Source organism: Cyclospora cayetanensis, unplaced genomic scaffold, assembly GCF_002999335.1.
Source record: "Cyclospora cayetanensis isolate NF1_C8 unplaced genomic scaffold, CcayRef3 CcayRef3_contig_44, whole genome shotgun sequence".
NCBI classification, from domain to species: Eukaryota; Apicomplexa; class Conoidasida; order Eucoccidiorida; family Eimeriidae; genus Cyclospora; species Cyclospora cayetanensis.
In genome coordinates, this window is record NW_020312414.1 from 5,786 (window position 1) to 31,122 (window position 25,337).

General features: G+C 55.7%; 3 protein-coding genes across 3 annotated transcripts; 2 read left to right on the forward strand and 1 right to left on the reverse strand.

Annotated features, from left to right (window-relative positions):
- Positions 1-292: 292 nt before the first annotated feature.
- Positions 293-9,942, reverse strand: LOC34624458. Its single transcript, XM_026334514.1, is given in 16 exon segments — positions 293-600; positions 1,009-1,102; positions 1,254-1,450; positions 1,453-2,818; positions 3,053-3,581; positions 3,705-4,286; positions 4,528-5,219; positions 5,486-6,105; positions 6,457-6,517; positions 6,680-6,769; positions 7,474-7,726; positions 8,095-8,317; positions 8,482-8,583; positions 8,820-9,057; positions 9,257-9,429; positions 9,882-9,942. Coding segments are annotated over 16 exon segments (5,589 nt in total).
- Positions 9,943-12,577: 2,635 nt separating this feature from the next.
- LOC113146610 (mediator of RNA polymerase II transcription subunit 15-like) lies at positions 12,578-14,736 on the forward strand. The gene is made up of 5 exons (XM_026334515.1): positions 12,578-12,673; positions 12,905-12,997; positions 13,127-13,577; positions 13,967-14,377; positions 14,513-14,736. Exons 1-5 carry the CDS (start codon positions 12,578-12,580, stop codon positions 14,734-14,736), a joined length of 1,275 nt encoding a protein of 424 aa, XP_026190300.1.
- Positions 14,737-14,849: 113 nt separating this feature from the next.
- On the forward strand, positions 14,850-24,292 carry LOC34623821 (adenylate cyclase, terminal-differentiation specific). Its single transcript, XM_026334516.1, has 5 exons — positions 14,850-14,981; positions 15,069-15,116; positions 23,071-23,445; positions 23,567-23,797; positions 23,897-24,292. The coding sequence occupies exons 1-5, from the start codon at positions 14,850-14,852 to the stop codon at positions 24,290-24,292; spliced, it is 1,182 nt and encodes a 393-aa protein (XP_026190301.1).
- The last annotated feature ends 1,045 nt before the right edge of the window (positions 24,293-25,337 follow it).

Below are 25,337 nucleotides of genomic sequence, written 5' to 3' on the forward strand. Positions count from 1 at the left end.
GTTAGCTCACCCGCAGAGATCTGCTCGGTTGAGTTGACGAACAGTCTTGAAAATGCCTCCGTGCAGAACTCGCGAAAGCCCGCTGGCCAAGGGCAGCGAAGTAATCCATAGTTAGTACAGCTAGCTGCCTTGACTCATCTAAGCGACGGAAGCAAAACACACCATCCACTGCAACCGCTCCAGAATGAACGTTCTCCCGTCACTACAATGCGTGCAAGCAAGCGAAAAGCAGCCGCCATACCAATACTAGCTGACCAGCTCAGTGGCGCTATACCTTGGCAGTCCACAGTCTTCAGTTGAGCGGATTTGATGATCGTGCCCGCGTCCAGATGCTCTTATCGCCGAGAGCGACGGAGGTGGAAGAACTCGTCGTTGCACCGGAAGGCGCAGAAGATAGTGGACCCGCAGCGGCAGGAAATCCCGAGGAACTGCTACCAAATGGGGACGTTGATGCTGATTGTGTGTTAATACCCCAACCAAAGCCCTGTTGTTGCTGCTGCTGCTGCTGCGCTGCCGCAGCGAAAAAGCCGCCAGAGGGCAGCTGCTGCTGGGCTAGCGAGGCAAAGCCTGTGCCGTGCGAAGCGAATGCAGAGAAGCCACCTGCGAAGACCATGCAGCACTCTGGCACGCGAGCAAGCAGCAAGTGTAGCAACTCTAGGATCTCCATCTACGTGCGACGTTGACGGCCATCCAAAGAGATTACAACCACGGGGCATCCAGAGGCCAGAGCAACAACAACACCACCACCACCCATGAACCAACGGCGAATTTTTCATTCAAAGCAGCGAGCAAAGCATGCAAGAGGTAGAAGGCAGACAAACAGAAGGGACACGCAAAAGGAGGGGAATGGAAACAGCAGCCAGGCATACAAATGCAGCCCATGAGGGGGGAGCACAAGGACTGCGTGACTCAGGAAGCAGCGAATGAAAGAGTCATGGCACGATTTGGCAGTGCACCCGAGGAAGCCGCTCCCAATATCCCCACATACAACAAGATTGACTGCCCTACCCTGCTGCTGAGAGCCGATCGCAGCCTGCGAATTCTCCCGCACGGCAAGACCACCGTCGAGATGCAGATCGCCGAGACCACTGCTATTGTTGGACTGCGGCAGGAGCTCACGAAGCAACAGCAAACACCCGACCGGATTGACACCAACAGGTACAGCGGGGAGTTTAGTACTGTCAGTGGGTGCAGGGGCGGCTGCAGTCGCTGCTGAAGCCTCAGCGGCGCCAGAAACGACAGGAGAGACTCACCAGTCCAAAGTTGTACGTCTGCCGCTGCTGCAGACCGATGTCGCCGACGTTTACATCGCCGAACGAAATAACTGGCTGCTGCTGTTGCTGCTGCTGCAGCACCTGCGGCTGGGGAGAGAAAGAGCTGCTGCCGCCAACTGGCATAACACTTCGTTGGTGACTAGGTGCTGTCCGCAGCAGAGGAGCAGCCGCCCCCCCCCCCCTGCAGCAGTCTCTCCGCCGCTCCCGCTCCCGAAGAGACTCTGCCCTAAAATACTCACAAGTCCACTCCCAGAGGAAGACTTCTGAGTGCCCCCCCCCCCGAATGTACCGGTAGATCCGAAGGGGCCAGTGGCAAACGCTGAGCCTTGAAATCCAGAGGCTTGCGACACGGGCGAGGCTGCGAGGCTATTACCGATGCTCTTGATGTCTAGCGTGCTGCTACTGCTACTGCTGCTGCCAAAGCCTCCACTGCTAAAGGGCGAAGCGGTGGAAGCGTCTGTGGGCTTTTTGCTGGTGTCTCCAAAGAGACCTCCTCCCCCGCCGCTGCTAATGGGGGTGCTGCTGCTGCCGCTGCTGCTGCTGCTGCCTCCAAACAGGCTGCTTCCTCCGCTGCTGCTGCTGCTACCGAAGAGCCCTTCACCCCCTGATCTGCTGCCAGTGCTACCAAAGATGCCGACGCTTTTGTTCCCGAAGAGGCCCCCAGTGCCGCTGCTGCTGCTAGTTGTGTCTTCAGACTGTTTTGTCGATCCGGCAGCGCTGCCAAGAAAAAGCCCCTTGAAGGAACTGCTTTCTCCCCCTGCCAAAGCCGCTGCCTGGGAGTCTGTCTTCTCTTGCGTTTCGCTGAATGCCTTTGATGCCCCAAAGGAAGTGGCTTCTGGAAGCTTCATGGTAGACTTTGAGGGGGGTGAGGCTTGTGAAGACGTGTCTGGCGGCAAGGAGACATTTGTGGCACCAGATAGCGTCACGTCCTTTGTAGAATCCGGGGGAGACAAAGCTCTAGCAGAATCTACTTCAGTAGGATCTGGTGGGAGGACTGCTGCTGCCTTCTTAGTAGGATCTGGTGGTAGGACTGCTGCTGCCTTCTTAGTAGGATCTGGTGGGAGAATTGCTACCGCCTTCTTAGTAGGATCTGGTGGGAGGACTGCTACCGCCTTCTTAGTAGGATCTGGTGGGAGGACTGCTACCGCCTTCTTAGTAGGATCTGGTGGGAGAACTGCTACCGCCTTCTTAGTAGGATCTGGTGGGAGAACTGCCACCGCCTTCTGAGTAGGATCTGGTGGGAGAACTGCTACCGCCTTCTTAGTAGGATCTGGCGGGAGAACTGCCACCGCCTTCTGAGTAGGATCTGGTGGGAGAACTGCTACCGCCTTCTGAGTAGGATCTGGTGGGAGAACTGCCACCGCCTTCTTAGTAGGATCTGGTGGGAGAACTGCTACCGCCTTCTGAGGAGTTGGCGGAAAAGAGGCCTTCGTACGATCCGGAGGCAGGGAGACTCCCGAGGCGCTGAGAGGAAGCCGCGTGTTGGGATGAGACGAGGGCACTACGGCTTTGGCAGGATCAGGAAATAGCGCGGAAGGCGAAGTCTCCGAATTCGCGAACGCAAGGGGCTGATTATGTGTGCCCTTAGACGCAGAAACAGGCTTCCTTGACACCTCGCGACATTCCGTGTCTGCCTCTGAGAGGGTAGCTCCTTCAAGCTCTTCGCTTTCGCTGCCCGAAGCGTCGACTCCTCGGCGAGTCGTGCGATTGCTGCTGTACCTCCTGTGTTCAAGGCTGCCACTGTCACTTGATCCGCCGCCGCTGCTGCTCCTGCTCCTGCTGCTGCTGCTGCTGCTGATTCTGCGGGCTCCATCATCGCTCCAACCCTCCAGACTGCTCTCCAGCGTCTCCCATTCGAAGTCATGCTCTCCTTCCTCTGCCTCGAAGGCATCTAACGTCGTTTGCGTTCGCAGCAACAGATCCGCTTCGACTGCGACAAGCCCCTGTGCTGTGCCTGCTGCACAGTCCTCCACTCTGCCACCCAGCTGCAGCTGCTGCAGCAGCGCTCGACGTCCAGCAGCTTCCCTCGCGCGGCGAGTCACCTCGGCATCCAGCAGCTGCTGCATCAGCGGCAGGCGAGGCTTTTTCGCCTCCGAAAGAGGAACGTTAAGGCCCTGCTGCTGCTCCCGCAGTATGAGCTGCTCCCGCAGCTCATGCTGCGGCTGCTCCTCCAGGAAGTGCAGAAACTCGTGAAACTCGCTTTCCTTCTCAGCCAGTAGTCCCTTCGAAAGCGGGAGACACGACGGCGTCTGCTGCTCAACAGCAGAGAGAGACTTTTCCAGATTGGAGGCTTCGTCTTGCAGCACCCTGCAACAGAAGGCACACCCCAGCACACCACGAAGCGCTCCCCGAACCTGCTGCTGCGAAGCCTAGACAGCGAGAGCAGCGCTTCGAGGGCAGCAAAAAATCTTCTCATAACTTCCTTCTTACTTTGCTCTCTGCAGGAGCTCCGATACCCCTCCAAGGTTCTGCTGCCGTTCCTCCTCCTGCTGTCGCTGCTGCAAGCTGGGAGCTGCCATCTCTTCTCCGGAACCAGAAGCTGCATCAGCAGCACCGGCTGCTGCTACTTCTGGATTTTCACGATCCTTTTCACTAGTTTCGATGAACAATGATTGCTGCAAACGGCATCCCACGGCTTGCAGTGGCTGTGAAGGAAACAATGCGGCAACCAGCTCTTCCTGCACTGCTTTCGCAGGTGCTCCATCTGACACTTGAACCTGATCCTGCTGCTGCAACGTGTCATCCTCAAATCCTTCTTCCCAGACTTCTGAGGGCAGAGCAAAGTGTGCACCTGGCCTGCACGGTTGCCTTCGGCTGGCGCTGCTTTTGCCTGTGCAAGAGGGTGCTGCTGCGGCTGTAACTGCGGCTACAATTTGCTTCTGTTGCTGTGACTGTTGCTGTGACGGTCTAGCTTCCGGCAGCACCTCCCCTATCTTTTCCAATGCCAGTGCATCTGCTCGACCCAGCAGCAAAATGACACGCCGCGTCTGTTGAGCCACAGCTGCTCCGAGGCTGTAAAAAGCATCACACAAACAGTCCTAACGACAGATGCACGGCGCGGCAACGCAAGCTTCGCCGCTGTGAAACTCCCTGCTGCACATCCAGGGGCACGTGCAGCGCCAAAATCGATGGAGCAGCAAGTGCAGCAGCAAAATCGATGGAGCAGCAAGTGCAGCAGCAAAATCGATGGAGCAGCAAGTGCAGCTGTACAGCGAAGCAGCTCATAACCGAAGGCGCCAAGACACCCACGTACCGCTTCAACCCTTGCGGCAGCGTTTCGGCAGCCTCCAGCGAATTAAAGACGCCCATTGTCAGCGCCAGCTGCTCCTCATACACCTCTTGTTGTACTTGCTGTTGCTGCTGCATGCGAAGCAGCAACTGCCGCAGTTGTTGAGCTCGCTCCCTGACAGCCTTTCGTTGTTGGAGCCGTTCTTTAGGCGTTGTTTTAGCAGCCACAGTAGACAGCAGAGCTATACTCTCAAGGTGCTGCTGCTCGGCGGCTACCAATGAAAGAAGAGAGTCGTTATCTTGCAGCTCTTGCTGCAGCAGCTGCTGCTGTGCAAACAACCTGTTGAGAATCCTCTGCACTCTACTTGTCCTCTCAGCATGTGTCTCTTCTTTCTCTCTAAGTCCCATGACGCGCTGCAGCAACAGCTGCTGCTGTTGTTGCAGTGTCTGTACAGCCCCGCGCAACTGCGCAGCCTGCGTGCCAAGCGTGGAATGCTGCTGCTGCTGTTGCTGCTCTGGTGAGGACCGCTGTAGCGATTCGTCAATTTTCTGCTGCTCCTGTTGTAGCTGCTGCCTTAGAGCATCGCGTGCTGCACTGCATGAGATCTCAGAAGTAGCGAGACGCCACTCAAACACACGCAACGCTGCAAGAAGGGGGGCAGCCACAGCATCCGGGAGGTAGCTTTCAGCTCCAAAGAGGCCTTCTTCTCCATCAGCCTGCAATGCAACCGCAGCAACAGTTCGGCCAGAAAAAGATCGCTGCTGAAGCTGGAATGCTGGAACTGGAAATACTGCACTCCAATCCAAATCCTGGCAGCAGCACCAAGCAGCAAACGTCGCGGCTGGCGGCAACAGCTATGTCACGGCAGCAAACAATGCAAAAACAACACAGATCCTGTTGCAGCAGTTCCTACATATATATGTATATATAGGCCTTCATATCCAGCTGCAGCAGCACCAGCAGGATACGATCGAAGACTTGCCTTCTTGAGCAGTGTTTCCACTTCGAGGTGCTCTGGGGAAAGCTGCAAGCGCTCCTGCCATCTGCGAATAGCACTGCTATTGCCCCTTGGTATTGCAGCATGCAGTGCCTTTTCTGCTGCAGCAAGAGCTGCCTCTCGCGCTGCTTTGCCACTGCAACTCCAGACGTTTGATCCCGCAGCTTCACGGTAGCTACTGTGGGAAGTGCTCTGCTTCGCCTTACCGCGCCGATCTTTCCTGAGGCTAGGCATGGCTGACTGGCTGCTGCCGCTCTTTAGCTGCTTCTCCTGCCCAGTTGTAAAGCCCCCATGACGTCTGACACCTGTTGCTTTGCTGTGGTCCTCCCTCCGCGTCGCACTGCTGCTGCTGCTGCTGCTGCTGCGGCTTTCACTCCCGCAGCTGGTGTTGTTCCTTCTCCTGCTGCTCTCTTCGTCGACATCAGCATCGGCAGTTGTGAGCTTCTGCGGCGGCTCCTCCGATAGCCAAGCCCAAATCAACGCTTCATCCTGAGAGTCGTGCTGCTGCTTTTGGAAATGGAGAGGCGGGAGCAGTGGGATTTCTTCGGTTCCCGTATTCCTAACAAGCGTTCTGCAGCGATCGGCGAAGTGGACGGTTACTTCCCCTGCGGGAACCTCACACACAACACACACCCAGACAAATCCGCAAAAATCCACGTGTGGTGCAGGCGCAGCAAGCCGCCGCACGCAGAGAGAGAGAGGGGTAAAAATCAGCTACACACGCGGACTGACTGGTAATGTAAGGATAGAGGGAACATCGCATGCACAAACGCCTACATGGCCACATGCCTACGCGACGCTTCAGCATAAAACCCCCCCACAGCTGCGCTGTCTAGCAAATTTTGAACCGTGAGCCTCCAGAGGCTGTACGACACCCTCCCCTGCCCCCTCCTTCCCCCCCGTAGCAAATCCAGCAGAAATTACCCAACTCCGCGTTTCTCGACGTCTGCCCTCACCTGCAGACTCAGCGATGAAGAAGACAGCTGGAGAGCTCAAGAGCGGCGTATCGGCATCTGCCTGCGGCAGAACGCACCATCAGCGAAAACCACCGAAACTCTCTGCGATACACCCCACTAGCCAGACCCCAAGAGGCTTTACCTGCATGCAGCCTAGCAGCCCCCTGCCTTGTGAGTAAGAAATTAGGCGCCTGCACGTTACGATTTAGAGATGCCATCGAACCATGTCGCGTATAACTCGATCCGAAAAAGCCGTAAAAACCGCCAAACCCATTGGACGTGCATCTTCGTCTGCTGTCTCTAACGCCCTGCCCTCCGGCATGACGTAACAGCTCCACGTAGAGGCCTCTAGCGCAGCAATAAAATCGAAAAGGCGGCAGCGCCGAGAACATCTATTCTTCTTCTTGTTGGTGTGCGGGGGTAGTCGCTTTCGTGGCGGCAACAGCAACTGCCGCTTCCCCTTCCCCTTTTCCTTCCCTCCCCCCGGACTGCCTACGAGGAGCGCGAGATCACTAGGCTCTGGCGCTTTGCACTCACCTTCATCCGCTGCGTTGGTGTCTCCCCAACCGAGGCGTGTGCTACAGTCTGGGAGCTGCTCGACAAGTTGATTGCAAGCGAAGAAGGAGACCTGTGTCGTGTCTGTACACCTCACGCAGATCGCCCCCCATTCCGGGAGCGCCAACAACGTGGCCCTTGTTACTGCTCTCAGCGAGCTCAAGTAAATCTGCAGACAAGCAGCAGAACGAATGCACACAAAAAACAATAGCTGAGCAACTTCCTCTCCAGACAGTGCATCTGCAGCGGCCTCTTGGAGCGGTTAGCCACAGGAGTGGTCGAGTGCAGAACCGGCCGGAAAAACAAAACATGGCAAACCGTGCGGACGGCTGCAGCAGATGCAGCTGCCCTTGCCAACAAAAAACGACTAGGATTCTTAAAAGAAGAGACACGTGCCTCGTTCACTGCGGCAGCAAACGGCTGCAGATGCAGTCCTGGCTGCGGCTGTTGCCCCCCCCTTGCGTCTTGAATGTGCGCGAAGAGGAGGAGCGAAGACATTTGCAGGTTTGCTTCAGCTAAATAGGCGTCCTCCTCAGCAGCACTAGAGAAGGCCGTACGGGGCCGCTTTTCCTGCTTCGCATCATGAGAGCCACCCTCAAGCTCTTCATCCCCAATCGCAAAGAGAGCAGCGATAAAGGGCAGCTCAGCGGTGCTTTTGGGATCTTTTGATGCTGCCGCAGGAGAAACTACCGAAATGCCCAAGCATCGGCCCTTGCTGCAGCACACGTATCGAAATGCACACAGACAACACACAAACATACATAGATATACACCTACATATAGATATACACACGTAGATATACATATAGAGATATATACACAGACAACACGCACTCACACACATACAACATAGGCACACACAGGCATAGAGAAATAGAGAGATGGAGAGAAGACACACACAACACTGGTTGGGTGTCAAGGCGCAAGGGCGGCAGCTGCAGCAGCATCAAGCACTCTTCTGCATCGCAACGTGTCACGGCGTCGTTGAGAGCAGGCACAGCACTGAAAGTACACCCCAAACCAACAGCACTAGAGGGAGCGCTAGCGATGCACAAGCCAAGGCAATGCAGGAGGCACCCTCACCCCTTTGCAAGTGCTGCTGCTTCCATATCCAAAGAGCCCTCAAGGCTGGCCAGGCTAATGGGGAGCAAGGAGACGCCGTTGCTGCTCTTGCAGCTGCTGTTGCTTTCAGCGCTTTCTTCCGAATTCAGAATCCAAAGGGCGAGGGGATCGCGGGAGGCGAGCACTGCAACTGTCTCTCTCGGAAGCCCTCCCGCACAGCCACGTCTGGCGACTCCAGCAATTGCTGCAACACCACCGTCCCCCGCATTGCACTGCTAGTACACCGTGTAAACGCACGCGCCTAAGCAGGCCCCTTGCTGCTTATGAACATCTGAGGAAGTGTATACTGTGGTTCGCATGCGTCTTGCCTGCTGCGAACTGCGCGGCGCTCTACCCGAGTGAGCTCACCAGAGATCCTCAGCGAAGGCTCCACAGCGACCAAGACTCCCCCCTTTCCATCCGCAATGAAAAGCCCACTGCTATAGGTGTTCAGCAGCAAACGGTTGTCGCCTGCAGCAAAAACAGCCAACCAGCAACAGCAACAACAGCATCGCGTGCGAAGAAAGCAGCGCGGCAGGCACTACGGACAGCAGCAGCAGCAGCAGCGCAGTCGCAGTGTCTGCACTGCTTTCTCTCAGAATTCGCAAAGAGCCCCCAAAATGCTGAGAGAAAACAGCAAGAGCATGCCCTGCTCTCGAATGTGAGGACAGAGCAGCTACCGCAGCTGCACCCTAGGAGCCACACACCCGTCCACGCAATCGCAGTAACAGCCTCTGGAAGAACTGCAGCTTCGACTTGTCGAAATCCAGGAGCAAGACAGCTTGCTGACGTTGCAGCCTTTTCAGAAAGGGGTGCTGTGTTGGCTGCTAAAGCACAGCCCTTCAAACAGTCCCCAACAGGCAGCACGACAGCTCTCCTGCCAGCTGCTACTGCCAGGAGGCGGCAGCAGTTGCTCAGCAGCAACTCAGATACAGGAGCCTCCAGCTAAGCCAAAAGGCAGCACATACACACACACACACACACACAACGCAGTAGCAGCAAGAAGTCACTACGCCTTCAGCGGCGTAGAGGAGAGCAGCGACAGCAGCACGCATAACACTCGGAGGCTGGCCATACACTGCGCAACGATGGCATTCCGCAGCAGGACCACAACAGCCAAAGTCGCGAGAGCAGCTGCACTTACTTCAATGGCTTGCTGGCGAAGCTTAAGAAACCCCCTAGCTGCGGATACAGCGCAATAAGGCAGAAGGCGCTCCCCCCATCCAAGGACCAACAAGCCGCAACAATGCAACACACAAATATTGTTCGCGCTGGTGCTGCTGAAGCTCCCATCCTTGTCCAGGGGCAGTCTGTAGGCTGCACAAAAAAAGCAAGAGACAGAGACAGTGACAAGGGCAGCCAACAATAGCGCGAGAAGCACGATGAGAGAGACATACGCGAGAAGCACGATGAGAGAGACATCCTGAAATTCCAGCTTCCCGCATCACTATCATACGTGCTACAGTTTCAGTAGCGGGCAGCCGCAAACACCTGCAGGATGATCATGAGCATGAGCATAATCACGAGCATAAGCATGATGATGAGCATAATCATAATCACAAGCATAATCATGATCATGAGCATAATCATGAGCATGAGCATAATCATGAGCATAATCATGAGCATGAGCATAATCATGAGCATGAGCATGATCATGAGCATAATCATGAGCATGATCATGAGCATGATCATGAGCATCATCATGAGCATGAGCATGAGCATAATCATGAGCATAATCATGAGCATAATCATGCTCATGAGCACCCCACCATGCTGAAACTTGAGGGACCGGCAGTCCTCATGACACTCCATAAAGTAAGGTTCCTCCATTGTCATGAAGCTTTCGAACGCTTCAGTGGCTGGTGGTGCTGCCGTGCAGTCAATGCCCACAGTTGCAGGTGCCGCTGCTGCTGCTGCAGAAGTTGCTGCTCTGCGCAAAGCATGCGCTGCCTTCCGTGCAGCCGAAGACAGCAGCGGGAAGTGCTTCAGCTGCGCGTCAAGGGAGGAGAGGCCAGCATCTGCAAGTGCTACAGCGCCTGCGGCGGCAGCTACAGCAACAAGGCCCCTGCTGCAGTTCAGGCGTGCTGCTGTTGCTGCCTTGTACCCTGCCCAACGGTGTTATTGCTGGGAGGTTCTGCTCCTGCGGCAGCAGACGCAAAGCGGAGGTTTAGGGGGGAGGGGGGGGGGCCTCTAGGGGCCCTCGAAGGCGACCGCTGCTGCAGAGACCGCAGTGACAGTGGCAACAATCGCTGGGTAATCGGGTGTCCGCATGCGTCTACTACTACGTTTTTAACGGTGTTATGCGAGCTGTTGCTTCTTAAATTCGGTGCACCTTAGCGCAACGGTCAAGGGGTCGTGGCGCCCACGGAGAGGAGGCCCCGAGTCTTGTCATCGTCTGCTGCTGCTGCTGCTGCTGCTGCTTACCCATGGGCTTACTCCTAGCTTCGTGCAGCCACCAGGAATGCAGGAAATAAGGAAGTTAGGGCCGCGGATTAGCCTCTAACACCTTGAAATAGGCAAAGCAGGAGGGATTTAAATTTGGCAATTGAGTGCCAGTTGAATTACCATTTGCCTGCCGCGCTGGCTGTGAGAGTGCTGCTGCCATCTGCCGACTCAACAGCGAGCACCACTGTTGTGCAGCCCCTGCTGCCACACCAGCAACAGAGTATCACGGGTAAAACTACCTTGCCCACCCTTGTTACGCAAATTGTTATTTCAGAGGAGCCCTTTGAAGAAGACCTAGGGGCCTCAGCACACAGTAACCGCATCCGGCTTGCCACCTGTATGTACAGCCGGGCGACTGGAATTGTGCAGCGCTAAAAGGGCGGTCGCTGCGCCTGTCAGCTGCCGCCTAGCCAACAGAGGCGTGCGAGGCAGCCGAATTTCATCACTAAGAGGGCCTCGTGTGCAGGGTTCGCGCCATCTAGAGCCGCTTCCCATAAACTATTCGCTGCAGCAACCTGAAGCAAAGCAGCAAGACCAGGCGGCCAGCTGCTGCATGCTGTGTGCGGCCGAATTCCCTCGCCTTCTATCCTCCTTCTCCCCACTTACGTCTTCCTTCAACGAGGTGTTAGGTGCCACCACTGTGTTAGCAAGTCACGTGCTGCCCGCAACGCCAGCAGCAGGAGATCATCGCAACACGGAACTTCAAAGCGGCAGCTTCGATGATACCTGCACTTGCTGCTGCCCAATTCTTGCATGCTATGCACCCCGGAAGTTGAGAAGGCATGGCGATCGCCGTCTGAAGACTTGGCTGATTACATAAGCAGCATCAACGAGGCCGACGACAGCGAGCATGGAGCAACACGCTTTGGAGTCGATACGGGTGTCTCTCAGTCAGTGCAAAGTGGCAGAAGTCTCCGGCTTCTCTCCTTATTGGCGCCTCAAGGTGCTTATGGTGGTGCTGGTGGGGGGACCTCAGCTGCTGCTGCTGCTGCTGCTGCTTTCTTCGATTTTTCTTCCCTCTCTAGGGCTTGCTGTATTTGCTCATGACTGCGAAACTGGTTGTTGCAACGCTTTGAAGCTGCTCCTGCGCTGCAAAGCTAACTACTGGAGGTGCCGCTTCAGCTGCGTGCTGCAGTTTTCCTGTTGTTGCCTCCGCAAGCTGCCCCCTCACGAGACCATCGATCCACACACACAGGGATTGCAGTTGACACCGGAAAGAGCAAGTTGCAGCGAGGAGGCAGCGGGAGGCTGGGGAAGGGAGGCAGAAAGTGATGCGGCGGAGGGGGTGCTATGGGGGCTGCTGCTGCACGTATTCTGCCCCTCGCGTGTCTCTGTTTATGTACTGACACTGCAGGGTGCTCGCCAGGTTCGCGGAAAGCAGCAAGGCACCGTCTATGCGTATTCTCTCGAGTGAGATCTCTCTATCATCGTCGATGCGCACTGCTGCAGCAGTATTCGACGCGGCCAGTGCAGGCACGACACGAGTGTACTATTCGCGCGAGCCTTTTTTCGTCTCCCTTTCGAAATTCAGAATTCAGATTCGACCCGATGCATGCATGCATGCATGCATGCATGCTGCTGCGACGCAGTGCGAGCGAGGGCAAGCGCACCGCTGCCTGACAGTGTCCTTTCCCCTGTATTATGGGCAGCGTCAGGCGTCTCATTGAAAGGCGCTGCTGCTAAGTGCTGCTGCTAAGTGCTGCTGCGCTGTATTTGCTGTTTTTTTGTCTTGTTGTGTGGCTGTTGCCGCTGCAGATATGTACCGACTGGCATCAGAAAGCCGTGTGTTGTGGACAGTCCCTGGAGCTTCCCTGCAGAGCTTATTCGAAACTCTCGCAGTAGCTCGTCTGCTTCTCCCCCGATGCCAGAGATGCAGCAGTTTCAGAGGCAGCATCTGCAGAAGGAGCGGCGAATGTCGGGGGGCCCTTGTGCAAGGGAGCGCTGCTACATGGTGCCAGTTCGTCGGCGCTCCGCAGAGAACATCGATCCGACAGGCTTGCAGCAGCAGGCGCAAGAGTGCATGCATTTACGGGTGCAGCAGCAGGGAAACTGCGTGACTTGGCTCCCGGCGGAAAGTACTTTCTTCTCCCCCCTGGGGTCGCTCCCGCAGCAGCAGCAGATGCTGCAGCTGCAGTACCAGCAAGAGACGGATCAGCAGAAACGGTATGTGCAGCAGCAGTGGCTAGTGCACCAGCAGCAGCAATACCAGCAAATGCAGAGGCTGCAGAGTCTGCAACAACAAGATCCTCTGCACCGTCACAGATATTCAGATGGCTTCCACGCATGGGCCCAGCAGAAGCAGCAGCAAACGCAACTGCACCTGCAGCAGGAGCAACTGCAGCAGCAACAGCAGCAGCAGACGCAAACGCAACTGCACCTGCAGCAGCAGCAACAGCAGCAGCAACAGCAGCAGCAGCAGCAAACGCAACTGCAACTGCAGCAGGAGCAACTGCAGCAGCAACATCAGCAGCAGCAGCAAACGCAACTGCAACTGCAGCAGGAGCAACTGCAGCAGCAGAAGCATAAAAGTTTCTCGACGTGCCCCGATGCTTATGCTGCCTTTTCTCAGCAGTGTAGCAGCAGGACCCTCTCGGATGTCGACATTTGCTTATGTGGCTTTGCTCCTTCGCGAGTTGCTCTTCACAAGGAGCTTCCAGCGCAGCAGCAGCAGCGGAAAAAGTTGCAGCACCCGCTACCCCTGCCAGTTGCTGAGTGGCCAGTCGCTAACGGACCAGAAGCGCAGCAAAGCCTCACGGTGCAGTTTCTTCTGCAGAAGGTGCAGCAGCAGGAGCTTGTGATCCAGCAGCAGGAGCGGCAGCAACAGGAGCTGCAGCGCCAAGTCGCTTTGCTGCAGCAAAGGGCACGGCTAGAGGCGCATCACCTCGACACACCCCAGCAGCAGCAGCCTCTAAAGGGGCCTGTTGACGAGCCGCCTCCGTTAGAAGTCGCCTCTCCTAGCGACAGCCGGCAGCAGCGGCGGAACCAGCAAGACCATGCGTCTCCGAGGAGTGTACTTACAGGTCTACCGCTGGGGTGTTCAGCGCTGCTGGAAGTCGCAGCATCTTTTCCCTTCTCCTACGAGGACGCAGAGCGCTCTTTGTGCCCAGTGTCTGTTCACACACCGCGCGCGTGCTGCGTATGTTCGTGCAGGGAACGAAGCCTTGCGAAGCAAGTCCAGCGGGCACCCCCACGTGAGCCCTTCTTCTTCTGCTGCTGGGTACTGCAGCTGCTTGCGTTGTGTTTGCGCGCGGCTAGAGACGCCTTTGCAGCGTTGCGTAGAATCGAAGGACGCCTTTTTGTTGCTTCTTTCGGTGCATCGGCTGTTGCAACTGGCTGTGCTTGTGGCGCTGTCCCCTCCAGAGTCTACCCGATGCATCCCGCGTGGAGTATTACTATTTGGACCGGGAAGACTCGATCGAGGAGGCTCCCTCGAGAGGTGCATCCAGGGGTGCCTCGTTTCCTCGGCACCCCACCTGCAGCATTTACGATCTGGGAGACGAGGGAGCTCCCCTCCAGCTGCAGTCTCTCACGGGAACCTCTCAGGAGGAGTGGCTGCAGCTCACTGGACGCTGCGGCAGTCCCTCCAACAGCTCCCCCGTTCGCGCTGCTGGCGACTCCGCGTCGAAAGACTCCTCTGAAGGTGTCTCGCTGAGTCAGGATGACGGAGGAGATGACGCCGAGGAGAGTCCAGGGGAATATCAGGATGCGCAGGAGGGGCCTGCCTCCCCTGAAGACACGCTGAAGACTGCACAAGCAGGAACAGAGCCGCAAGCAGAGCCGGAGACTCCAGACCGGAGACTCTCCTCCGCGCGCAGTCCTGGTAAGAAGAGACTGCCTGCTGGTGTTGCTGCGCCTACGCGATGCTTGCGCCGACGCTGCTGCTGCCGGAAGGCACTCGATCTTTCGTCTGCGCGTGGCGTGCTTCGCACAGGGCGAACGGGAGAATCGCCGAGAGCGTCAACTTTCGAGGTACGGCATTCTCCTGCTGGAGCTGTTGCTGCTGGCGTGCATGCCCTGATGCATGCTTCAAGGGGGGCCGCTGCGGCTGCTGCTCTCTCTGCGTTGGCTTTCGCGGAGGCTCCGTGTGCTGCTGGTCGTTCAGGAGCTCGCAGTTTCCAAAAGATCGAAAGCAGGCAGTTCCGTCGCTGTTCAGCTGCTGGCGCTGGGGGTGTCTTGTGACTACGTTTTGCTCGGGGGTGTCGTTGCTGGTGCTGCAGGGCCTTCCAGTGTATGCTCGGTTTGGCCAGGTTGCGCAGCGCTACTTGAAGAGCATTGACAGGGCAGCAAAGGCCATGGAACCCGTGAAAACGTCACCGAGACACCAGGAGCAGCAGGCTGAAAGCCAGCTTAGCGGGGAGCAAGCAGTTCAGGAGTCTCAGCACGGGGCAGCAGGTGGGTCCTCGGCAAGAGCTCCTGCTTCAGCGGCAACAGCAGAAGCAAGCGAGGCTGAAGCAGCCGCCACGCCAGCACCTGAATCCCAGCAGCAGCAGCGGGAGCAGCAGCGGGAGCAGCAGCGGGAGCAGCAGCGGGAGCAGCAGCAGGAGCAGCAGCGGGAGCAGGCGTAACAGGTGCAACACCGGCAGCTATCTGATGCTCGAGAAGGGTTGGCAGTCTTTTCTTCTCCCTTCTTCGTGCGGAGGCCCTCTTTCCTTGCCTGGCCTCCTCCCGCTTATCTTTGCTGCGAAGTGGAGACAGACAGGGAAGCCTTCGTATTTGCAGCTTCTGCAGCACGCACTACTCAGGAGGTTGCGAGACAGGAGCAGCTGCAGCCTCTAGTACTGCCATGCTTTTGCAGCAGGGGGCCCTAAGTAAAGGAACAGTTGCCTCCTCTGCACTTATTTTGCCCGTTCGCCGCTGGCGAAAGCACAAAAGATTCAGCAGCAGGAGCTGCTGAATCCTGGAGTAATTGGACGCTTCCGGATAAATACGTTTGTGAATACTGTAGAGGTGAGTTGAATTTAGCCAGTGGCTCGTGGATGCACATCGGAGAGCCAGTCGTAAAAACTGCGAGTGGGTGTCAAGAAAGAGCTTTAGCTGGCAACTCATGTAGGCAGAGCGGGAAGACGACAATCGGGAGTGAAACAGACCAACGAAATTGGTTCAAAGAGCAACCCTAATATATATACATATATGTATTTCTTAGGGAAATCATTGAACGCCTAGTGGGAAGCAAGCAGGAACAAGATGCAGTTTGAGGGCAGTCTTCAGAAAAGATCCCTCACTGGGCGGCCAAGGGAGCAACTCAAGGGGCCCTTCTTGGAACAAAATAGTCAGTTAAGAGCTACCCCTTTAGGAGTCAGTAGAAGCAAGCTTACTGCGCACATTAGACGGTGCCCCTCATGGACTGTAACAATCCATCAAAGGTCCCCGTAGGGGCACTCAACTCCAGGCTGCGCGTAATGCAAAGTTATCAAGTGCCTCCCAAAACAACGCCTCCCTTCTTCTGCCAGAAATCTTTAGACGTTCGACATGAGGGGTCAGTCAGGGGCAGCTTGGGGGCCCATGGTTACACCCTGTGAGCACTCCGAGTAGTACAGCTAGTTGACCCTGTCATCTTGCTCACGCACGCACAACATTGCGTTTTATTGAAGTGGTTGGCGCTACTCTGCAGTAGTCAAGTAATCCGAGCAGTCAAACCAACTAGATTCTCTACGCCTTTATGTAAATATGTCCAGGCAGAAGGAAGTGTCTAGCTGAAGTTTAGCGCAATGTGTCCTCTGAGGTTCCTTATTACGAGTATTTATCAGGGTTTGAGGCAGTATTATGAGGCTTGTATACCAGGGACGCCGTTGCACAACACGGCTCTGTGAGACACTTCTGTAGGGGGCAGTAATAGTCTCGAAGAGTGTGTGAACAACCATCAGCGGGAACCACTGGATCTACGCCTCTTAGCTCATCAGAATGGCATGAATAGGGTGTGATGAGGCCTAGGGCACATTGCTATTGTGGATGGTGCTCACGAGCACTTTATGCGAGGACAGAATGACGACAAATATCGAGTAAGACCTGCACACCTGCGCAGCAAGCGGGGAGAGGCCTCCAGCCTTTCGCATCCTCGCATAATAATATCGATATCATTGTGCAGGCATGCCATAGAGCCTGTTTTAGTGTCTAGTGGTTCTCGGTGTCGCTCGGAAGATGCGTTCTCATCCTGCTACTGTAAAAGGCGCCTGTTTACTAGCCGCCCCCTCCGGTCACTCGCGTACGCCTCTAGCAAGCAAGCTTGAATTCATGCGACTGAAAAGGCTTGTGTGTCAGAAGCGGGTAAGGATAGTGGCATCGCATGAGGCCCAGTGTATGGCATGGCAGGCGAATTAGGGGCTGGAAGCAAGAGAAATGCAACAAACCTCAACCTGACGCAGTAGAGTGCAGACACACATCCTCTTGTCAGGGCGAAGGGAAGCTCCTCAATGCCCACACGTAGCAAGAGGCTGTTGCAGATTTGCCAGTCTAACTAGCGGACAGAAACTACGGGAACCTATTGTGTGTGACCTCCAGAAATCCACGACACCCCTGACAACTTGGTGGAAATTCATTACTGTGCATACAATTATGCGGCCCTACGCAAGCCCGCCGACGCCGTTTCAGGTGTGGCTTCTTTAAGCATTCTCGTGATTTTTGCTGCCTTAGCAGCAGGACGTGCAAGAGTGGCAGCAACAGCAAAAACAGAGCGACCTTCGAGGCAGTGCAGGGGGCACCCCCTTGAGAGGCGGCAAAGGTAGGCGCAGCAGCAGCGGCTACAGTTGAACTGGTAACAGCACCACTAGCAGTGAGAGCTGCGTCCTCGAGGAAAGGGTTCTAAATAACCAATGAAAGGAGGAGGAAACTTAAGTTTCCGCTGCCGCGGCATTTCCCCTAGAGCCAAACCCGTCGCTTCGAAGTCGTGTTGCTTCGTCGATGCTGCAAAGAAGAAAAGGGCAGCTGCAGCTTCTTCGTCATGTATTTGCTGCGGCGGCAACTAGAAGATTCGTCGCGCGTTCGTTTGCGGCGCTTCCTGCGGCTGCGTGCGCTGCCACTGCAGGTAGTGGCCATCTTGCAGCATCGAGGACCCCCTGCCCCCCCTTGCCACGCCCCTTTCCCCTAATTCAGGTCCGCTATTTCCCACAGCGTTGCAAAAAGAGCATTTGCAATGCCTGCCGGAGCTTTAAGCGAGAGGCGTGTGCCGCCTTCGCTGCTACACCTGTTGGTCAGCCTGCGGAGTCGGCAGCGGCAGCAGCAACGGGGCTGTTGCAGGGGTGCCAAGTTTTCCATTGGCCTTGTTTCTTTCTTGAGGCAACTTCAGCAGCAGTAGGCAAGAGTGTCGTGTATTGAAGGCGAGAGCTTGCCGTCGAGGCGTGGAATATCCGACCCTCAGCGTTCAGCTGTGGGGAACCGTCGCGGTAGCATCGATCCTGGGAGAGGCGAGCAGCATCCGCTGTAGAAGCGGCTGCTGCAGCAGCGAGAAGGGCAGAAGCCCGGAGTTTCAGCTTCTGCAGCAGCAGCAGCACAGGCAGCGGGATGTCCATACACCGCAGGGGCGGGGCCCCCCGGGGAGGGCCTCTAGCCCGGGGCAGAGGTTCAGGGGCCCCCAGGATTCTCAAGCGACACGCCAATGCACAGAGAGGCAGCACGGAGAGCTACCGAGGGAGCAATGCTGCTTTCTCAGCTCGAGGCAGAATTAGAGGTGGGGGAGCAAGGCGCTCTCCTCCTGCACGAGGGGGCTACCCTCGTCCGCGTGGCAGTAAAATCCGAGAGTGTACCACCTCTGCCACCACTCAAAGCGGTGAGCCTCAGAGGGATCGTCGGCGGTGGCAGGGGCATGCGGGAAAAAGCGAGCAGCCTCTGCAGCGTCGGCGGAAACAGCAGCAGCAGCCCACCGACCTTCAGGCAATGCAGCAGGAGAGGGAGAGGCTACAAGAGCAGGTGAAGGCTGCTCTCCAACACCACCACAGCAAGGAAGCCTCAGCAAGGCGGTGGGATAAGTGGCAACAGCAGAAGCAGCAGAAGCAGCAGAAGCAGCAGAAGCAAGGGGATGCGGAGGGCGTATGGGAAGGGAGTAGCGGCAGCCATGCTCCTGATGCTGCAGCGAACGCCCCCTATCTTCTGGCGTCCTCCTCAGAGACAGCGCGTGCAGCAGCAGACGCAGCGGAGGCGCTGCTGCAGCAGGAAGATGTGCTTCAGTGGCTAGACACCTGGGGCAAAGGCCCTTGGCATGCTGCCTTAAAATCCGTAGAGAGTGCAGTACTTGAGCTCCGAATCTCGCACAGCAAAAATGACGGCAAGAAGAAGAGTGACAAAAACGGCAACAGTAGCAGTAGCAGCAACAGCAGCAGTAGCAGCAACAGCAACAGCAACAGCAACAGTAGCAGCAACAGTAGCAGTGGCAACACTAACGATGTGGATTGGTCGATTTGGGCTGCTGTGGGGGACAGAGCGCTGCAGCATGTCACTCAGAGGTATCTTGAACTGTTACAAACAGACTCCGAGCAGCGGTGGCTACTGAGAAACGCAGGCTTGCTGCAGCATGAACAACGGCAGCAAGCGGAGCAGAAGCGGCAGCAGCAGCGGAAAGCATGGCAGAAGAATGCAGCAGCGGAAGGCGAGCAGCACAAGGGCCCTACGCGGGCAGATGAAGTGTCTTCTTTGGTGCTACTGACGCAGCAAGCTCCAATCTGCAGCAACAAATGCTTGCTACTGCTGTTGCGGCTTACTACATGCAAGAACAGATCCGCGGCGCACACGGCAGCAGCGCAGCTCTTCGAGCTTTTTGTGGGGCCCTTGCTGCTGCCTTCATTCAGGAAGTTGCGAGGCATGCTGCAACAGCCTCAGTGGCTCTTGGAAAGAGTCTTGGCCTTACTGCCGCTGGTGCAAAGTCAGCTGCAACGGCACGGCGAGAAGCCTACGCATGAGCAAAAGCAGAAGCACAAGCAGCAGCTGCAACCGACAGGCAAGCAAGACAAGGCACGAACTGCTGCAGTAACCGTTCTACAGCTGTTGCTCCTATGGCGGTTCGAAGAGGCCCTCTCGCAGCGGTACAGTTCATTCGTGACAGTACGTCATTTTTTTCGCCCTCTTCTTCTTCTTGCTGCTGATGCTGCTGCTTTTATTTTCGAGCTCCTGCTGCACGCCTTGCACGCGCAGCCCATACCGCCGCTTGCCTCAGCTGGGGCTGTTGCAGCGCCTTTGCCACATAAGCACGCCAGTAGCAGCACCGCGATCAGGCACATTGGACGGATGCTGTTGTAGTCGCATACACCGGGATGGCTGCTACGTTTGCTGCGCTTTCTTTGGCAGCGTTTCAAACTGCCTGGGCGCTGCTGCAAACAGCTGCAGGTCGCTTGGTGCTCGGCGGAGATGCATGCGCAGGAGTGCCTTGGGTGTGTGGGCTTGTCGTTTTTGCAGCTGTTGCAAGTTCTTTCCGAGGACGCCATCTCAGCCTTGGCATGTCGCGCCTTGAAATTCTCTGCACAGCTTCTCATCAAGAAGACGGAGCAGGAACGGCAATTGTTGTCCCTTCTTGTCAATAGACTTGGCGCTCCGGAGGGAAAGGTCAGCTTTCCTGCTGCAGGGTGCTTTTTGCGTGTGGGGTGCACTCTGGGTGCAGCTAGGTGCAGCTTCTGCGTCCGCCCTTGTATTTCATGCTGGCTGACTTTTCGTCGTTGCTGCTGTTGCCGCTGCTGTTGCTGCTGCTGTGCTCAGGTGGCGTCCTGTGCCTCACTGCAGTTGGCGATGCTCCTGCGCAGACATCGACCAATGCTTCCAGTAGTAGTTGCATACACGTCAGACTTCGTGCTGCAGCGGCTCGCTGTAGTGCTGCAACAAGGGAGGTTCCAAGCCATTGAGACCTGTCGCAACCTTATGGCAACCCTTCGCCATGCAGGCACACGGCTCCCCGCTCGCTTTCGATTCAGGCGCAACGAGTTGCTGCAACAGCAGCAACAACAACAGCAAGGCAACAACTCTGCTCACCAACCCCGCCTGGCGCTGTGCTCGCGAAGTGCGGCACGGGCCCGCGAGCTGCGGCAAATGCTGCTGCACAAAAGGCGAGAGAGAAGCGACGCCGAGAAAAAGCAGAGATGCGAAGCCACAGCTCGAGTCTACGAGTTGTTACTTCCTCCGAAGTTTGCTACTGGGCTGCAGGCCGTTTACCGGGGTCTCCTATTCCTTTCCGAGCTTATCTTCAGGGAGTGCGTGTTATCGCGCTTAACGCTAACAGTGCTCATTAGTTTTCTCAGTCCTTGTTCGCTCAAACATTTTGCTTGAGGTGTGGTACTGGTGTCGGTGCTGGCTGTGCTGTGGCTGTCGCTGCTGCCGCTGCAAACGGGTGTGGCGCGAGGAAACGGAGCTGCAGTACTTGGCGTTCTGCTGCTGCTTCGGGACGATCCGGAGATATTTGCGAATTTTGTTCACGCGCAGAGAGGACGGGCCTGCTGTTGCTCGGCTTATTGGCACCTACCTGACTGTTTTCCGTCGATTCGCGGAGTTTGGAGCATCTCTGCACTCTGATGTGCAGCAAGCGGTATGCCCTCAAAGGGCTGCAGCTGCAAACAGCAAGAGGGAGGTGGCACTGCTGCCGCCCCTGTACCTCGCGTCGTGCTGCAACCGTTTGGTGCGTGTGATGCTCGCTGGCCTTTTGAGAGCTCTACCCTACGTGGCTCCTGAGGCGGCAGCCACACTACTGCTGCAAGCCCCAGTGCAGCAGCAGAAGCAGCAGCAGCAGCAGCAGCAGAAGCAGAAGGACACTTTAGATCAGCTACCTGAGGTGCTGTTCTCTCTGGCGCACACTCTATCCTGCGTTGCGTCGCGTGTTCTAGCGATGCGCATTCTTCATTGCCTCACGATCCTCTATCAGTGCGTCACTGTTGCCTCTTTCCGCGGTTGAGCTGCTCGTGTTGCTGCTGCTCGTGTTGCTGCTGCTCATGTTGCCGCAGCACTACAGTTATCATTGTGGCTGCTGTCATTGCTGCCAGCAGGTCACTGCAGGAAGCGTGGTAGTCGGTGCAGCGGTAATGTGTGTTGGGTGCCCTTGCTTTGCTTTGCAGCCATAGCCCAGACAGGCTATCCCGCGTAGTGTATGAGCAGCTGCAGCAGCAGCACACGAGTTTGTACGCTGGAAGCCGCGGTGGCTTGCTTGTGCTGTTGCTCCGACTGTTGCTGCAAGACAGTCATGACTCTAGGAAGGCTGCGCTCATCAAGCGGCTTCTGCAGGTAGGCGGCTCTTGGAAGTACAGGAAGAGGCAGTCGTTGCTGCAGAGTGCAGTCCTTTGTTCGAACCACAGTAGCCATGGTAGCCGCAGAAATTTTAGCAGCAAGAGGTAGGGAAGAGTCTGGAGAGCGCACTTGCGGAGGTAACTTTGGTGCTGCTGGTGTGCAGACGAGTCTCGTTCATTCCTCCCCCGGAGTGGCAGCAGCTGCCCTACAAATCCTAGAGGGAGTCTTGTCACAGCAGCCACAGCTGCGCCTGCTTTTATCCGAGAGGGAACAGGATCTGCAGCAGACGGATGAGACCGTGGCGGTGAGAAGAGCACCTTTTTACAAGCGTCAACATGAGCAAAACTGTCTTCACCCTTTGCAATCGTGAACCTCGCCTTGCTTGCCTTGCCTTCTGGCCATGAACGCTGGCAGATGCTTATGTTAAACTGTTAAATGTCGTGGAGGTGCTGTGCACATGCGTTTGCTACCAGGACGCTCCCGAAGATGAGGAGCCGCTGGAAGCCACCGAAGAACAAGCGCAAAAGGCAACACGAGTTGCAAGCACTTCTGATGCTACCGCTTCTTTCTGCGTATATACACCGGAGAAAAGGGACCCCCGCTACACGAGGGTGCGTTTTTGTGCTGTCCCCAATCAACCGTCGTGCGCTTCTTTTCGCAGTCCTCTGTGGCATTTAAGTGCAGCTTCTATTCGCATACCTTTCAAACGATGATCCTTTTCTGGATGAGCACGCAAAATAGAATGTGCTCGAGCTTGTCCCTATAGATGATGCGTGTATATACAACACGAGGTGCTTACATATGTGAACATGTATTTTCCTATACGTGGTTTTATGTACTTGTACTTAGACAATGTATATATATATATGAACCGGGGGCCGCGGTATACCTTTGTCTACTGTATGCATGTGTTCATCTGCTTTTATCTCTTTATAAATGTATGTGTATAGCTTCGAGCCGTGTACCTCCGTATGTGTATATACATACATGTAGCTGTAACCTCATGCGAGGAAAAACTGATATGTACTTCGAGTGTATTCATGAAAATACGCGGATTTGCGCATCAGTGTGCAACTCTGCGTACATTTGCGTTGAGATGCGTATATATATGTATATACGCTTCTTAGCTTCGTCTGCTCCTTCTGTGTATATGCCCTTCGCCTCCGGTCCACCTCTGTCCTCTGTGCTTTTTTTTCTGCGGGAATCATTTGGATTGCTGCCTGCTAAATCGTGCTACATGCAAGCTGTGAGTACAGTGTTAGCACCGCAAGTTGTCACAATCGTCCTGAGGAGTGGACTGTTTGTATTGAGCATGCGCTGCAGGCTGCCGAGACACGGTTGTGGGAACTCGCAGCCTGCTCCGCCAGTTATCACCCCCGTATTGCCTCAGCTGCAGCCAGTTTAGTTGCTGCATACTGCAGCAACAAGCGCAGTAGCAACAACAACAGCAGTACATCGCCTGGCCCCGCTGCAATCGATGAGGCTGCCGTGGTGGAGACATTGCGTGGTGTAACGAGTAGCCGCCTCTTTGATGACTTAGCCTACAAGGCTCCACAAAAGCAGCAGCAAATGCAAAAACAACAAAACCAGCAACAGCATCAGCAACCGGTCCAGCAAAGCGTGTCTCTTAACTCTACCCGATATTGGCAGAAGCACGATGCCGAGCCGGAGAGGCAATTCATTCGCCAGTACTTCCTTGTGAGAGATTGCTGCAATGTTCACTGCTGCTGCGATTAGAGAGGTTACAGCGCTATCCACGCCACCGCTCAACTTGTAGTGAATTCTGGCTGCATGCCTTGTGCTGCTGCTTTATGTTAAGGACCAAGTCGTTGCTGCTGGGCAGATACAGCAGAAAGCAGGCAGAGCTGCTCCTGCGGGCAGAGATGCTGAGAGAGGCAGTGATGCCGAAGGTTCAGATGAAGAAGACTTCGAGGGGGACGACGCCTTCAGCGATGAAGAAGTAGGACTCTGCTATACAGCTGTTGCTTCCCCCGAAGCAGCGCGCAGTGCATTGATGACGCATAATATATGCATGTACATGTTGTTCCTTGTGCTGCTCTTTGGCAGCTGTTGCAGCTCATAATGCCGCAGCCGTTTTTGTTTGGACTGCATTTGTTGCTGCTGCCTGCGTCGGGGAGTGTGTTTGCAGGTGGACGCTTTCTTGGCGAAGCAGGCTGAGCAGCTTGGGGGAGGCGCCAGCGAAGACGAGGATGAGCCAGAATCAGATAGAGAGAGCAGCGATGGAGAGACCGATGCCGCTGAGGGTGCTCTTGGCGATGAATGGTCTGATGCAGAGGAGACAGAGGAAATGGAAGGAGGGCAGACTGATGAAGAAGATGAGGCCGAGTTCATGGACACACTTTCTGCATCAAGGGACGACAATGGGAGCAGCGAGGAGGAGGAGAACAGGAGTAACAGAAAGAAGAGGAAGGGTCGAGGTGACGTGGACACTAAATTAAGTTCCCTCAAGAAACAGCTGCAGCGACGCGCAATACCTGGCAGTGCCTTCGCAGACGCGGAAGGGCTTGAGGAATTGCTGGACTAATCAGTTGCAACTCGCTAGCAAACTAACTAAATAGCTAGCGAAATGGTGCGCAGTTTTATTCTCCCCTCTTCTGCAGCAAGTTGTACTGCAACAGGGAAGCAGCTATCGGCTGCCTCAAAGCGAACGGCGTTCTGCACTTCGCTTCTGACCTTTCACCCGATGCATCAGTGGCGATGCTTTTACTTGAGCCAACAGTTCGCGCTCACAGTAGTAACGTAAAATAGGCTAGTTGGTACGCAGGGCAGCCGCGCAAAGGTAGATTAGGGAGCTGTTGTCTTATTTTCCAGTACTTTACAGGGGAAAGCGCTAAGCGGCATGAGCGCAACATTCAAGGCTACCTCGCTTGGTTGATTTTTCAAGAGAGCCTCCCAGCCAAAGCAGCGGCTTGGTTCTTGCTACCTGATCACATGGAGACAAGCTGGGGACACACTTCCTTGATAGTGATCTCCTCTGCTTCTTTAGCCTGTATAAGTGAAAGCTCGCCGGTGTGCCTGTAAGTTTCCGATAAAAGGGACTGGCACACGCGGACTCCTCATCGTGGGAAAAGGAAGAACATGCACAGCGGTTTCCACGATTTCCTTCGGCGGCTTACCTTTAGCTCCGTTGTAGAACGAGCTTGTGCTTTGCTTCTATGTGCATTCTTGCTCAATAGACTCACCCCAGTAGCTGTTACATATTCAGAATTCCCCTGGAGCCAGGACATAAAGAAGGAGTGTGCGAATATGCACATGCGTGTAACTATGAGAACAGGTTGGTGGGGGAGCGAACTTCTGGGGCTGTGAATTGGAGCATGGACGCTACATGATTACATTCAGAGGCATGAGGAAAGTCCATGCCTTCGAGTCTCCAGGGCAGAAATCTCGCCGGAGATCGCTGTAATACTTTCGCGGGAGTCACTAGCAAACAGCCATGAGCTGCGGTTTGCTGTAATGCAAGTTCTCCAGGCAGATGCTTTTTATGAATGGCAGTTTCTATGGGGCTGTAATCTCCCCCTGCTAGCACCCCCCTTAGGTCTAGTGGGCGTTTCCCCGTACAGCGAAATCGA

Excerpts from the sequence above, each read along its gene's own strand:
- LOC113146610 (XM_026334515.1), top strand. The coding sequence starts at position 12,578 with ATGCATTTACGGGTGCAGCAGCAGGGAAACTGCGTGACTTGGCTCCCG. Across the intron at positions 12,674-12,904 it reads GGTCGCTCCCGCAGCAGCAG|CAGCAGCAGCAGACGCAAAC; the intron begins CAGATGCTGCAG and ends CTGCAGCAGCAA. Across the intron at positions 13,578-13,966 it reads TCCGAGGAGTGTACTTACAG|ACTCGATCGAGGAGGCTCCC; the intron begins GTCTACCGCTGG and ends TGGACCGGGAAG.
- LOC34623821 (XM_026334516.1), top strand. The coding sequence starts at position 14,850 with ATGGAACCCGTGAAAACGTCACCGAGACACCAGGAGCAGCAGGCTGAA. Across the intron at positions 15,117-23,070 it reads AGGAGCAGCAGCGGGAGCAG|GCTGCCGAGACACGGTTGTG; the intron begins GCGTAACAGGTG and ends CATGCGCTGCAG. Across the intron at positions 23,446-23,566 it reads TCATTCGCCAGTACTTCCTT|GACCAAGTCGTTGCTGCTGG; the intron begins GTGAGAGATTGC and ends CTTTATGTTAAG.